This window comes from Ixodes scapularis, unplaced genomic scaffold, assembly GCF_016920785.2.
Source record: "Ixodes scapularis isolate PalLabHiFi unplaced genomic scaffold, ASM1692078v2 PGA_scaffold10__122_contigs__length_95168666, whole genome shotgun sequence".
NCBI lineage: Eukaryota > Metazoa > Arthropoda > Arachnida > Ixodida > Ixodidae > Ixodes > Ixodes scapularis.
The window spans coordinates 92,952,676-92,968,673 of NW_024609836.1; the positions used below are offsets into that span (position 1 = coordinate 92,952,676).

Sequence of the window (15,998 nt, forward strand, 5' to 3'; positions counted from 1 at the left end):
CTTTTGTAGCGTGGTGTTGCGCTGAACTGACAGTGTTTCAAAACTGCGACATTGACACGATCGCCACTCATAACAATCGGTGGAATAAAAATTTTTCAACGCTGTCTACTTGCCTACCACCTGCTATGCAATAACTTCATTCGCGAAAACGCCCTGGGTATTTTTAAAACAAATCAGGTGTCTTGTAGCGGCTGTTTTTTTTTTTTTTTTTTTTTCAAGTTCCAAGCATCAACAATCATGATCAGAGTGGTCGTTTTAATGCTTCGATTTTTCAATCGTTGGTTTTCTGGATTATTTTTATTATACTTTATCAGCGTGTGAGTAGGCATGCCATTTTATTTCACTGTCAGTAATGTGAGCTGGTCACTCGGCAGTTCTAATTTCAAAACTAGACTGAACGGTCACGACCGTAGCTGTGACCATTTCCAAGATCGCTTTCCGTAATTACGCAGTAAATATATTCCTCAAATTATTTTAGCTGCACGCCAGCCTTAATTATCGTTAAATAACGTTTTACACGCATTTATTTGAGTAAGACGTTATTGATAGGGGACTATCTCTACCATCGAAGCTATCTATGTTGTCGTGTTGCCGGCCCGAAATTCGCTCGGCCAGCGATCAGGGCAACACACGTTGTCCAACACAAGTTGCTGCTGTTTTTATCGCCGAAAGCTGTCATACCGAGGCGACATTTTAGTTGTCGTCCATGTTGCCGTGCTGTTGCCGCGATGTGACAGGTTTGTCGGACAACACGGGGAGCGAGCAACAAGTTGCCCGACTGTTAGACAACGTATTGTGTTGCTGTTGCCGTCGTGTTGCCTCAGTGTGACAAGGCCTTAAAAGCTGCGCTCTAAAAAAAAAAAATAAAAAAAAAATAAACGCGTTATTTCGAAACCCCTACATAATCGCGCAAAGAATACACAGGTGACAACGGCTCCAATAGGCATAAGCAAACTATCTTTTCCTTCCAATAAAGATGCAGCAGCGGAACTTTAAAGCGCTAGAACACAAGCTACGAATGACTAGAAAGACTATGCGCCGACAAAGTGAGGAAGACCAGTAGTGGGGTAGACGCAAAGTTAGCTGCATTTCTCTCTACTCACACTTCGAAAGCGTTGGATTGCCAAACGCCAACATCCAGCGTTCCGAGTTAGCGTTCTATCGGGTTCGGAGAGTGAGCATGATACAAATGCAGCTGGCTTTACGTCTACACCCTAATCATTCCAGACAGAGCTCGGTTTATTTACGTCCCCGCACGCTCTGGTCTCTCCCTCTCCCTCACTTTATCGGCGCATAAACAAAACCCCGAGATACATATATATGAATATTTCATGGTGTAATACGCCAAAACAACAGGGACAAAAAACGAAGGGAGAACTAGACAGGACGCGGCGTAACTTTCAACTGATTTGTTTATTTTATAAATATTTTATAAATAAAAAAAAAATAAACAATTCAGAAAGAAAGAATACGCCGCGTCCTGTCTAGTTCTCCCTTCGTTTTTTGTCCCTGTTGTTTTGACGTATTACACCATGATGCAAAACCAACTAGCCCAACTAGCCATCTATATGAATATTTGTTTTAAGGCTGCGAATGATGTTAGAGAAACTCGTACCTGATGCGAAGCAGTGGTCTCGTTCGGTTTCCGCGCGTTGCACGAAAGTGCTTTCCACCACTTGACGCTGAACTCCCACCGTGTGAAGTCCCGCGTCGCCACTGCCCTGATTCATTCAATTCTAGGGCGCCGAGTTTTACCGGATGTGACACGGTTCCCCGAAGTGGGGCAGCGTGAATCGATCTTCGTCCGCGGCCGGAAACGATGAGTTTCGTACTCGAAACATTTGATTATGTCGAGATAGTCTGCTTTTTTTTTTTTTTGCCATTTGCATCGGTGTCAGACATAAAGTATAAGTATTCGCAGGACGCGTGAGCCAGACATCCGTCAATTTTCGTATCTTATTTTTATTCTATACGCCTACGGCGCGCGTTTGCCTTTAGGCACGCGTCTTTCACGATTAATTATTTCAGACAAAAGTTACACGTTTTGCTGTCTGCCCCTGCCTCTATCTTATTGGTGCCTATTATTGCGTAGAACAATACGTGTAGTAATACCAAAAATACCAAACCGCGATCTTAAACCTTTAATAATCGAGACTGCAGAATCGTTTGCCAAGTTTGAACCTGAACCCTCAGGCTCAAACTAGATTGTGGCCAATTTCTTTCCATTCTTCCACTAGGTTAACCTCTGATGCATTCGACCTTATTACTTCGTGGCTGGGAACATAATAGAAGAACTCACGTGAGGGTCTGTTCGATGAGCTCACGACATCGATCATGAGAGCTGTGAAAATAGTGGTTGGCAAAGAGCAGTATAATTTCCTGCATTGGTTCAACGTTGCTGTCGACCAACACAATGTTTACAAACAAGCCCTCGTTTGCCTACACCGGGTGAGGGCACGACGCGGGCGCAGAAACCAGGTTCGTCTGAGGCGAAGCAATTGCGCATGCGCAGTGCCGACAGCAGCGCCACCGCAATGGCGTAACGTCAGAGAGTTGATTTGGTATATACAGTAACCGACAATTTAAGAAACGCATGGCGTGGCGAGTCCCGAGCACATTGTTACCCCTCCTCAGCCAATGAGATTGCCGCTTTTGTCTATAAGAACACCGAAGAACCAATCACGAAGCAAGAATCTCGATCTCGAAATGACGCATGCATTTTGTGTGGCCACCATTAGTTGGTCACGTACAGTGAGCACGCATTGGACACACGAACGCTCCGTTAGCATTCGGGGTGTACTCGAACCGAAACGCGATTCCACACGAGTGCTACGTCAGTGCTCCTCGCAAACTCGAAACCAATCACGGGCTTCACGCCAGACGCGAGGAGACCAACTAATGGCGGCTGCGCATAATCTATGCATCATTTCACAATTTCGGAATCGGAAAGGGTCTATATTCCTCGCCGACTTTATCCTCTTCCTCAGTTTCTCTTCGTTTACACGCTTTAAACACGCGTCGGATTGAGCCGCCATTGTCGACATTCTCTCGTCTTACCGAGATGCTGAGCCACTGTAGCGGGCGTTGACCAGCCTCCACAAAGGTCTATGCTGGGGAGAAGGACACAGTAACACCTGAAGGGGCAACAACTTGTCCTGCTGTGGTAATGATGAAGTGAAGCTAACGGAATAAGAGGAAACAGAAACTAAAGGTCGGTTATGGCGGCGCCCATGCACAGCTGCCTGAAAGCGTCTATGGACCAGTATCTGCTCTGTTCCATGGGCGCTTGCATCTTTGTTTATACTGTTGCCACGAGACAGCAAAGGAGGGAGGAGGGGGGTGCTTCTTGCAAGACTCCGTTCCTTCAGAAACCTTCGCACATATCGTAGTGCAAGAACTCCAGAAATGCACTGCCGCGAAGCTCCAAGGAAACACCGATGCCAAGAGTGCTATAAAAGCAGACACCTTGTTTTATGTGCAGCTTTCTCTTCACATGAGCCTGCGTTTGAGATTATCTCCAATTTTTATTCCTGGCGTCTAAGATTTCGGACACTGGTTTATAGCTTCAAAAAGGGCTCAAACTGTTTAAACGTTACTTTTTCGACAACGCTGCATGAAATCTCGAGCAGATCTATTTTCCCCGAATGTACTTGGAAGAGCCAGTCTCTGGCAATCTATAGCAGTATTATGCGGAGGGCAAGTGGTCTGCTTCCTGCGCAGGGGTTACGGTGACGACAGAACGACGCCGAGTTCCGATTGGATCTGATTGGAAGGATTGTGGGTAGACCTCGATGCTAGATACTTTGAGATCTACCCACTATTTTGTTTTCATTAAGCCAATGAGAGCTCGGCGTTTTAACATCCTTGTAACCCCTATGTAAGAAGCAGACCAACTTGCGCTCTGCAGAGTGTAGTCTAGACTTTCAGAAGAAAAGTCAGCGCTCTGACACTGAGCATAACGTAATCGCGTGACGCGTCATATTGAGTGCCACAGCGCAGACAGTATTTTTGAGGCCGAAATATATCTTCAGCCTTCTCATTCGCCCAGCTTCTTTTGTCGATTGCTGCTATTGGCTTCCCCAAGTACTTTGAGGGAAAGCCATCGTATAGGGAGTATTTACTTGACGCCATATTTGAGTGCGATGTTCAGACCGCCTTGTCAGAAAGAGCGTATGATTAATAGGCTGCTAGAACGGTAATCTTGATGGCGCGGAATGCACGTTTCAAAATAACTGTGCAAGCTCCCCGTCCACACGCGCTCAACAGTCGCGTACAGAGCTACGGCCGCCAGTGAAACGGTAGAAATCTTGACTATCACGGGCACTGTATAGATGCTTTCAGGCCGCTGTGCATGGGCGCCGCCATAACCGACCTTCAGTTTTTGTTCCCTCTTATTCCGTTAACTCCACTTCATCATTACCACAGCAGGATAGGTTATTGCCATTTTAAGTGCTACTGTGTCCTTCCCTCGAGCATAGTCCTTTGTGAAAGCTTGTCAACGCCCGCTTCAGTGGCTCAAAATCTTGGTAAGACAAGAGAAGGTCGGCTATGGTGGCTCAATCTGGCGCGCACTGAAAGCGTCAATAGACAATTGCAAGCATGGCGCCACAAGTGGTGCCCCATGCGTGCAAGCGCGTGCAACGCGCGGGTGAACGTAGCTTTGGCAAGCACGTTCACCCGCGCCGCGCCGCGTTGGCAAGCTGCTCGAGCAGGCACGGGCGTGCCTGCTCGAGCAGAGACATGGCGGCGGCCAGTTGCCCAGCTTGCAATCGTCTATAGCTCCTAGTTAGTGAATCAGAGCACGCTTTAAAGGGATACTACAACGAAATTTCGGCGCTCATTTTTTGGTCTATATGTGTTCAAAAGAGCAGTATCACATGGAACATACCAATATCTTGTTAAAAAAGTCTCGAAAAGGAATTTTAAAACGAATTAAACGATTAGCAAAGAGCACCTGGTGGATGTCGCTAACGCCTCGTTTGTAATGCTCGTCTAGGAACATTGACAGCTAGTGACGGAGGTTGTCTCGTCTCCGGCCACGACGAGAGAAGGGGGGAAGGAGGAACTCCCCTCTTCCCGAGAATCCCTTTTGTGTGTCGCAGAAGTCGCTATTGTCCCCCTAGAAGATTATAGAAGATTAACCCGTCACTCAAAATTCGTACAAAAGCAGCCGCTTCGGTGGCTGGAACGACCAGGCCATCCTCTCGACGTCAGCCTCGCCGTAGCTTTGCTCGTCTTGAGATGACCTACGTCACGATTGCGTTAGATGTCACGTGCTCTAAGCTGGGCCTTCTCCGAGCACTTGCAAGAGTGTACCGTTTATAACGAAAAATAAGCCACCAGGATCAAAATACAAACGTGCGAGTGTCATTTACGGATATTGTGGATCATATTCAACCTATTTTTGAACACGACGGGAATATTTCAAATTTCGTTGAAGTATCCCTTTAAGGGGGCTTCAACCGCTCGTCACTCAATGGGCAAATTTCGCTACATAAACCTGAGTTTCAGGAATGCTCGATTGTATTAATTTTTTTGGGGGTTACTTATGATAACGTAATGAAGGTTGTACGGTCCTTGAATTTTTCTTTTAGAGCGCTGAAGATTTTTAATAAAATCCAGAAATATGACCGTTTTGACTGTTTTTAGCGCGTTTCGGGGCATTTCTGAAAATACAATTATTTAGAAGACAAACGTGACAAAGCGCTTGGCTGTACGTACTAGGGGTGCCTCTAATTTTAATTTTAAGACCATGACGAGAACGCAAAATATTGTTGTATTCGCGTATTTCTGTAAATAAAATCATCCTGGTAATTTTATTTCCAACTTGTTAAACGAGATGGCGACACTAGTACTAAATGCCTCAAACCGGAAATTTTGTTGCTGTTGCTGTTTTTCTCACAAGCTCGAATTCGACCGCGATGTCTCGTTGCTCGTGGATCGGTAGCACGTGTAGCGAAAGCTCACGCTGTAAAGCTCACTGACCGTGGATTCCATCCACCGCCTCTGCCCATTTCAATCTGGATGAGCATCGTACAGGCGTGCTGTGATGTATCACTATTGCGTGATGCACGTTAAAGTCGTCAGACAAGCAGCGGTATACTGCACTGGTTTTCATCTCCAACGAAGACACCAGATGTCCTCAGAGATGACTAACTTCTCACAACTCAGACTAACTTCTCACAACAGAACTACAATGGATGGCTCCGTTGGTCGGCACTTTTTGAACGTTGCAAAAAAAGTGTAACTAGTCATCAGCAGACTCCTGGCGAAACGCCTGATAAGGCTCTGAAGGAGATACTTTTGTAGATTCAATTTTTTTTTGTGTGTGTTATGTCAGCGCGCGTGGTCAAACGCTTACATACGCTACAAGCGTGGCTCGTAAGGACCCTAACCGCTCATTCACACTGGAAGCGGATCCGCGTTTGCAAAGCGGTTGCGAACGCAGTTGTATAAAGATCCAGTACAATTGCACGCGCACTCGATGACATAAAGTGCGCGTGCAATTGTACTGAATCTTTGTACAACCGCGTTCGCAAATGCCTTGCGAACGCGGATCAGCTTCCAGTGTGAATGAGCGGTAAGATCGTGCAGGGTTGAACAGAGGTATCCTACTATGTAGGGTGCCTCAATATCCTTCTGCTAAGGGTGATGTTACTCTTTGTAGCACCCGATGCCGACAGCACGAGCTCACGGGTAAAATACAAATAAATTTACGAGAACAAAATGTCGCCATAGCACAGTCAGCGCCACAAACGCATGCCGGCACACGCTCTTTCACGTGCTTCTGAACAAAAAAAGAAAAAAAAAAGTGTGGGACAAATTTGCCAGATGCTTCCACCCTAAGCAAAGCGCACATGAGGGCACCCTACTAATATGTATTTGGAAATAAAAAAAAAAATAGTTGAATTAGTTTCAAAGAAGGCTAAAATACTTATTCCGAACAGCATTTATTATATGAAACATTATTTCAGATATTTTCATTCTCTGTAGACCTTGTTTGGTGGCTAGTGGATATAAAAAAAAAGCATGATTTCTATTATTTTCAAAAATTACAATATATTTTCTTAACCAACAGACAGGTGCTTACTCTGAGATGCAAATTGAATTTTGTCGTTAGCGTTTTGGCGCCTCAAACAATTATTTTTTCTAAATTTAACACTTCCCGTTTTGCGGATTACTAAGAAAACCAAACGGGCCATCAATAAGTAGAAAATACGTTTCTACCTAAGGTGAGGTGTACGTTTCTCTTCTTTTTTTTTTTCTCTCTTCACCTTTCTAAATTTTAGGCAAAATCAAATGAACCTCTAAATAACTTTAGTGTCTTCATAAATAACCTCGGGAATTCACTATCCCATTGTCCGTTATGAACACCTCTTTCAACAGTGATCTTACTATGTCACGGTGGAATGAAGCGGTGCTACCTTATCTGTCTGGAAACAAATTGAGGTGTGTGTATGTTTATACAGCCAAGAACAGGGATCTCAAACACGCGGCCCGCCACTCGCTGGGACGTGGCCCGCAGGCAACCGGCTGCGAGTCCCGGTTCCCATGTCTCGAGCCCTTGAAATGGCATGCGCCATAGTGATCTCATGTCGCGGGTTCATTTTCGCTCGGAAAGTAGCTTTGCTTTTTTAACGTATTCACATAGTTTATACAGATCTGTGTTCATTTGCCATTTGTTTCGCTTTATCTTTTGCTTCCCAGCTTTTCGTAATGCACAACAATTCCGCTACCAGGCTGCAAGCGCGAGCTATATATTCGTTGAAGGATGAATATCGGTTGCGCGTGCTCTCGATCAGCAGGAGCAACTGGCATAAATAAAGTTACGAGCTCGGGATTCTTGCCTTCAATAAATATCACAATTAAAATACAAGTATTTCTTCGAGTGTTGCAATAAAAATCGTCAGGAAGACAAAAACTGTCAAATTAGCTGATTTTTTTTTTAGAGATGTTGGGCTTGGTTAATTTTTGAGAGAATTGAGCAACCGGAACAACCATATACTTGCTTTCTTGTTCTATTAAAACTGCCAGCACGTCGGCGGTGCGGCGTCATTTTAATTCTTGTTATCACACCAGATCAGGGCCCAAAGTAGTCATATAAACAAATCAAATCTAAAGGTGTCATTGACAGGTTCACAAGTTCTCTCTCCCATCCAATCAGCCATGATTTTAAGCCACAATATGGACAAGTGTCGTTACCCTGAAGCGTAGCTTATTTAGTGGCACTAGGGAAGATCATGGCGGAACAGCCCGGCACTGAGCTAGATTGCACACGCCATGTTCTTCCATATATAGTGCCACTAAATAAGCTACGTTTCAGAGTAACGCCACTTATTCATATTGGGGCTTAAAATCATGGTTGCCAGTTATCTGAAGATTCATCTGAAATCCCAGGAAACGCTTCTCCGTCCTCCACAAATGTTTAAACAGTTCGCGACAGAGCAAAGCAATATTATACGGGCTCCCTAACACCGAATCTAATGATGAGGAAGTCGCAGTTTTGAATCATGACGATCGGCACTTGCTTCTACCAAAATGTCGGCGCCTACAACAATGTTGGAGAACAGAGGGCCGATACTCTAAGCGCAGCTCATTTAGTGGCTCTAGTTCTTCGCAGAAGTGGCGCGCGCGGCACGAGTCGCGAGCATTTCCACAAAAATGATTGGCGCCACTCTTCCCAAGATAATAGTACCTTTATTTTTTCCAACAAAAACAATGTTGAAAAGGTGACTTGGGAAAAAAGCTGTAAAAACAGCTTGACGAGCCCCAAACCACCTACATGCGCTTTACTCCACACAACCTGGGAGCGGGTTTGCAAACCAGTATTCAGACGAAGAGCAGGCCGATATAGGACATAGGAAGCGCAAAACTGCCACTTTAATTCTTTTTTTGTTTTCTAGCTTTAAATTAAACTCTAAAAATAAACTTTTTTTTTTAAACGTTTGCGTGGCAAATGTGGTGGTCCAAACGGCCGCAACGCCGCACCCCGTGCTTCTGATTATTTCGAACGTGGATGAACTTCGAATACATACCAAAGTCAGAGCTTATTCTAGGTTTTGTAAGCAACTGTAATTGACGTATGTACTGGCTAGTATCTCGCGCCGCCTGTTGGCAGCTTCCGGCAGCGGCGGGCGCAGAGCGAAGAAGATCTAGCTCGAGATCGGCGGCGAACAGCCCGTGGCCCGAGCCCACCTCGAGCGCCCGACCTGCATGCGAAACTGCGCGCATGCAACTCGTTTGTTCCGGAAAAAGTCCGCGCCATCTATGAGGAAAAGGGTACAAATAAATAGCGGTTGAATCCCCCCTAAGTTATACTTTCTCAACGCGATTTTTGAACCCTGACCATCTCAGCAGACAAAGCAAGTTAACCGCACAAACCTTCAGAGCTAAAAATTTCAAGGCTGGTTCGAACATTTGCGCCCGAGTCTTACTGAACGCGCTGCGACTCCTTGCGTTCCACTGCGATTCGTTGCGCGAACCTGGCAGGAGCCCGGACAACTGAAAGACCTCCTGACTGATCTCATCAAGTCAGTGTAGTGGAATTACCGCGTTTTTAATGCGTTACCATTAGTGCCCTCGCACTTGCGCTGACTTCGAAGTGGTTTGGACTGACCAATATTGGCAACGTCGCCACAGGATGGCGCCACAGTCACACTGTCTACGGAAACTGGCTAGGAAACACTTTCGGCAAGCGCCGACAGATGGCGGGCGGGGTGTGGGTGCGCGCTTTGGACGCCCCCAGAAACTCCTGCCAGTCCTGCCGCCGGCTTTGGAGTCCTGTGTACACACACGGGCTGACATTCGACCCAGCGCATCTGTGTAACGCCAACTGCTGCAGGGCTCCATACGATGCCGCTCATCGTAATATGGGACTTGAACGTTGACGTTAAAGGCGGACACAACCAGTGGCTGCTAGAGCAGATGTGATTGGTCTCAGTATGGACTGGCGTTGTGCAAGGACACTAACGAAAACGGCTGTGTCGTTTTACGTGCATCGCGTGCACGTCCTTCATGCACACTCTAAGTGAACTGATCTGCTTGCACCAGGGAGAAGAGGGGCTTTGAAAATGTACACCCCGGGAAAAGATGCCAAGTGGCTGCATTCACCCTGCTTTGTTATATTAAGATATAATCGCAGCGCTAAATGCTGACTCATTTCTTTCAGAATCAGCGTAGCGACGACAGCAATTTTGGCCCCTTTTTATTACTTAATATTATCGGTTTACACTTGCAGACTGACGTCCGGCAAAGGCAATACCATTATTCAGAAGGAACCATTTCTTTATTTCAAGTGCCCTTTCTTAGAAACTTTAAAAAGTCGTTGTTAAAACGCCATGCATAAAACAAGAATAAAAAGGGAAAGAAAATAATGCAGGTAAAACTTTTCTCGTTTGGACAAAATGGCAATCATCACTATCTTCATGGTGACTGACTTTGAAGGTATTGAGTTCAGTTAAGGAGGTCGACCAATGTCTTGGACGGTTTTTTGTTCTGCCATCCTTTATTGCGATATAGCACCCATTCTACGGCTCCGTTGGTATTTGTGAGGTGGTCTTATGGAAGGGGACTGATAAATCTGACGCTTCAGATGTCAATGCTTTGAGTTTTTCTAGGTTTTCCGTGTCTTGGCTGGCTCCAAGTAGTCGCTGCTCCCCTACCCTCTCTTCAGGGCGCTTCTGAGAAAATCATAGCCCAAAATGTGCTGTCCTCGGACACTGCCATTGTCCTCTTCATATATTTATTTGTGTTTTCATCTCAGAACAATAGACTGTTCACGCGGCACAACGCGCGCCTGTAGCAAGGTCAAATTGTGCCAAAATAGTTATTTCAAACTTGATGAAAATCGAACATTGTTCATAGTAATCATTCGTTTGATAACACTCTTTGATTTGTGTCCGGTTCAACATGTATATCATCCAGACCACTTTTATACCTCGTTTTTATTTCGTTTCCCCCACCCCCGTTTTTAGCCAAGGTTTACTAAGGAAGGTCTATGTGTTTCCAAAGGTCCATCACATCGCTGCCGCGAATCTTCGTGGCAATGCGCTCTTTGAACCGCCTCACCTGCTCTGCCGAAAAATGACTCCTCCAGTCACCAACGACACCCTTCCTCACAAAGTCACTGATAATCGTCTTCTTCAGCGCCTCCTCTCCTACGGCATCCATCATGAGCTTCACCCAACGCGGCCTCCTATATTCAGGAATCGCTTTTACCTCAACAAAGAACGACTCCAGACCCTTGTTAACGTACTTCTTCATTCTGACCATGTTCGTTTGCTCTAGGACTTCACCCAAGGCCTCCGGACTGGCCCTAAGCTTTGGACCGTACTCCTTGCCGAGAAAGTCTGCAATTTTCAGCACCCACGCAGCGGTGTCCTTTTTAAGGTCCTCGTAGGTCAGGAAGAGCACGTTCGGATCGTTTCGGTGCTCGTACCAGGACAGCAGGTTGTCGAAGTAGTCGCCGGTGTCTACCTTGCCTTCGATGAACATTTCAAAGAACTCGTCGAAGGTACCGTCTGCGAAATTGTAAGGGGGCAATCCTTTGGTGTGGTAGAAGAAGGAGACACAGCAGTCGTACGGATTCCTCGCGATGTAAAGGTACTTGGCGTCCTTCGAATAAGGCTGCAACTGAAAGGGCATGTGGGTCTTGATGGCACCTGGTCTGGGCATGTCCTCGATGGACTCGGCGCCTACCATCTCCAGGAATGGCATCTCGCGGAGGATGCCCATCATGTTTTCCGGCGGAGCACGGCCGTTGAAGATGTTGTAGACGATATGTTGCAACCAGGTGGTGCCGCACTTGGGGTAACTCACAATGAACACGTCTCCAGGCACCGGTTTGTAGCCCAGTGCCGAGTGAATGGTTTCATCGTGAAAGCTGTAGCTGACGTAGTAACCGTCGATCTCTCTGTAGCGCTCCGTCATCTTGGTTTCCTATCGAGGAAGAAAATAAAAACAGCAAATTCAGTAATTATATATGCGAGAAATAAATGCCTATGGCTTGCACATGACGTGATCGCCCCGCGTTAAAGGTCATTCCTACTTGTTCTTGTCAAGAAAAGCAAATTCACCGACGCAAAATGTATGCTCAGAAGGTACGTGCTCAGCGGCAAGGCCATGATAATGGCCGCAGATGTGACGTCCGTGCAAGTCGTGTCTTGATGCTCGGACACAAAATCAGTGACTCAAACTAAATTAGGTAATTTTGACGCTGCTATCAAATCTTTAAAATGCTCCTGCAATGCACAAAAACATACGCCTCGGCTGCTGCAAAGTGGCAGATGCGTTGTTCCTCTTGGCGTCGCGGTAGATGATGCTGGCGCGAGCTAGGCGCCGCGGCGTAGATCCGCCATTGATGACGTGTGAGTGCGTGAACGCCGTCGGCGTCGGCGTAACCGTGCGGCGCATTATGGGTAAATTTCCCCGCTGAATTTCGCGGAAAAAGTTCCGCACTAAATTTAGCGGGGAATTTTGCCGCTAAATTTAGCGGTAAGATTTACCCATAATGCACCGCGCGGTTACGCTGACGCCGACGGCGACGGCGACGCCCCTCAAGCCGGACACGGGCGCCTAAGAGCTCATTTCGTCGTTTACCCTGAGACTGGGTTTTTTTTTGAAGAGCAGAAGTAACAGAAAAAAAAGATAGGTCTCAAACTCAGCTACAAGTTTATTTCAACAACCTCCTCTTATATAGTTCGTTCTCGTCGTCATCAACCAATCACATACGACTAGTCCTCTGCACCGTGACTTTACAGGTTACACTCTATCACAAAAGAAGAGGACACTCCCAACATTTCCAAGTGAAAAGGTTCTAGCAGAAGATATGCCTCACAAAGACTTCAAGCAACTCTTCTGTGTCCTCACAATAAACAGGACAACAGCCCTGCTCTGCTCAGCTGCTCTTCTAAAAAAACCCCAGTCTCAGGGTAAACGACGAAATGGTTGACTTCCACCAGCTAGCCTGTATTTTGACTCTTTTCTCGCCTAAGAGCTGCGCTTTAAAAAGAAGAAAAAAATAAACACGTAATTTTGAAACCCCTACGTAATCGCGCAAAGAATACACAGGTGACAACGGCACCAATAGGCATAAGCAAACTATCTTTTCCTTCCACTCAAGATGCAACAGCGGAACTCTAAAGCGCTAGAACACAAACTATGAATGAGTACAGAAACTATGCGCAGACAAGGTGAGGCAAAGCTGTAGTGGGGAAGACGAAAAAGTAGCTGCAGTTGTCTCTAATCACATTGCGAAAGCGTTTGATTGCCAAACGCCGACGTCCAGCGTTCCGCGTTAGCGTTCTATCGCGTTCGAAGAGTGCGCAGAAACAAATGCAGCTGGCTTTACGTCTATTCCCTAATCATTCCAGACAGAGCGCGGTGTCTTGATGTCCCAGCACGCTCTGGTCTCCTTCTCCCACTCCCTTTATCGGCGCTTAAACAAAACTTCGAGATACATATATGTGAACATATTTTCTTTTTTTTAAAGCTGCGAATGATGTTAGAGAAACTCGTATACCTGATGCGAAGCAGTGCTCTCGTTTGGTTTCCGCACGTTCCACGAAAGTGCTTTGCACCTCTTGACGCTGAACTCCCACCGTGTGAAGTCCCGCGTCGCCACTGCCCTGATTCATTAAATTCTAGGGCGCCGAGTTTTACCGGATGTGACACGGTTCCCCGAAGCGGGGCAGCGTGAATCGATCTTCGTCCGCGGCCGGAAACGATGAGTTTCGTACTCGAAACATTTGATTATGTCGAGATAGTGTGCTTTTTTTTTTTTTTTTTTTGCCATTTGCATCGGTGTCAGACATAAAGTATAAGTATCCGCAGGACGCGTGAGTCAGACATCCGTCAATTTTCGTATTTTATTTTTATTCTATACGCCTATGGCGCGCGTTTGCCTTTAGGCACGCGTCTTTCACGATTAATGATTTCAGACAAAAGTTACACGTTTTGCTGTCTGCCTCTGCCTCCATCTTATTGGTGCCGATTATTGCGTAGAACAACACGTGTAGTAATACCAAAAATACCAAATCGCGATCTTAAACCTTTAATAATCGAGACTGCAGAATCATTTGCCAAGTTTGAACCTCAACCCTCAGGCTCAAACTAGATTGTGGCCAATTTCCTTCCATTTTTTCACTAGGTTAACCTCCGGTGCATTCGACCTTATTCCTTGGTGGCTGGGAATGCAATAGAAGAAGTACGTGAGGGTTTCTTTGATGAGCTCTCGACATCGATCGTTAGAGCTGTGAAAATAGTGCTTGGAAAAGAACAGTATAATTTCCTGCATTGGTTCAACACTGCTATGGACCAACACAATGTTTACAAACAAGCCCTCGTTTGCCCACACCGGGTGAGGGCACGACGGGGCCGCAGAAACCAGGTTCGCCAGAGGCGAAGCAATTGCGCATGCGCAGTGCCGACAGCAGCGCCACCGCAATGGCGTGACGTCAGAGAGTTGATTTGGTCTATACAGAAACCGACAATTTAGGAAATGCATGGCGTGGCGGGTCCCCAAGTACTTTGAGGGCAAGCCATCGTACAGGGAGTGTTAACTGGACGCAATATTTGAGGGCGATGTTCAAAGCGCCTGCTCAGAGAGAGCGTATGATTAATAGGCTGCTAGAACGGTAATCTTGACGGCGCGGAATGCACGTTTCAAGATAACTGTGCAAGCTCCCCGTCCTCACGCGCTCAACAGTCACGCACACAGCTACGGCCTCCAGTGAAATGGTACAAATCTTGGTTATCACACGCACTGTGTAGCTTCTAGATTGTGAATCAGAGCACGCTTTAAGCTCAAGCTCCAGATAGCGGAACCTCATTAGACGGTAGCTTTATGATAAATATCCCTGTTAAAATCTACGCACATGATGATTCACCACGCGCCATCGGACTAAAGAATCATGAGAGAAATTGAGGCAATTTGTGAACACCTGCTCTACCTTTCTGTTTAACAATGCTATAGACTGAAAACAGGCGTTACGCTGACGTACACGCGCGGGCCGTCGACCTGAGAAGGCTATACCTGCCATAATGAGTACGTTTCATTGGTTAATGAAGCAGCAAGGTGCTGTGGCCTAAAACATTGGTTGTGAGTGTGTTTATGCAGCCTTGAAGTCAGTCTGCCTTCAACGAGCGACTTGTCTCTCAGCTGTAGATGAGCAATTTAGCCAGTGCGGTACAACCGCAAGCCTGAGATTTTTAACGTGCACCACGCAGTAGTGATACACGGCCGCACGCCGACCACGACACTCATTCAGATTAAAACGGGCCGGGGTGGAGAATAAACCCAGGATTGCTGTGCTCTAAAGAAACTAAGAACCAATTACGTGATTCGCCATTGTCACCTAATTGGCTTAGCTGAACTCTTGATATCCGCTGTGGTCCAAGTGAAGCTGACAAGTAGTAAAATCATACCGGCTAATTTAGAGGTTACTGAAAGTATAAATACAAGGACGGACAAAACGTACATAGTTGTAACCAACGTGCTCACCTTCAGCTTCGATATTTTAAAACATGACATATTTTATTTTTAGTTTTGTTTTGTTTTTAGATTGTCCTCAACTTGTTCTGGGTTTGTCCTCGGTTTGTCCTCGGTTTGTCCTCGGACTCTCAAGCATGTTCGAGCTTGCGCATGAGTAGGACGAGGTCAAAGGTGATTGAAGGTATTGGCCCAACTGATCGCGGGCTCTACTCTTTGGTCCCATAGAACTTAACACAAATAAAAGCACACTAAAGTTTTAAAAAATCCTTGTCTTCATGGTCATTTTAATTTTAAATTTATTCCGCCTTTTTTTAATTCTTAAACAAACTTGTTTAAGCTTGCGGATAAAGAGGACGAGGTCGTGGATGTTTTTAAGCTTGTAAAAATGTTTGGCGTCATTTATCATCCGAAAACGATGTTTCAATGCTGAACGGGCAGACAGCAAGGGTAAGCCTAATTAGCGAAAGATCTGGAGCTTTAATACACTATCACCTAATTAGGAATTTCG

At 46.0% G+C, this 15,998-nt stretch overlaps 1 protein-coding gene across 1 annotated transcript; it reads right to left on the bottom strand.

Moving 5' to 3' along the window:
- Positions 1-10,911: 10,911 nt before the first annotated feature.
- Positions 10,912-11,931, bottom strand: LOC115316803 (sulfotransferase ssu-1). The gene has a single exon (XM_029976299.4). It carries the CDS (start codon positions 11,926-11,928, stop codon positions 10,984-10,986), a length of 945 nt encoding a protein of 314 aa, XP_029832159.4. The 5' UTR covers positions 11,929-11,931; the 3' UTR covers positions 10,912-10,983.
- Positions 11,932-15,998: the final 4,067 nt, after the last annotated feature.

What these genes read in the sequence shown, in the direction of transcription:
- LOC115316803 (XM_029976299.4), bottom strand. Translation starts at nt 11,928, where the DNA reads ATGACGGAGCGCTACAGAGAGATCGACGGTTACTACGTCAGCTACAGC.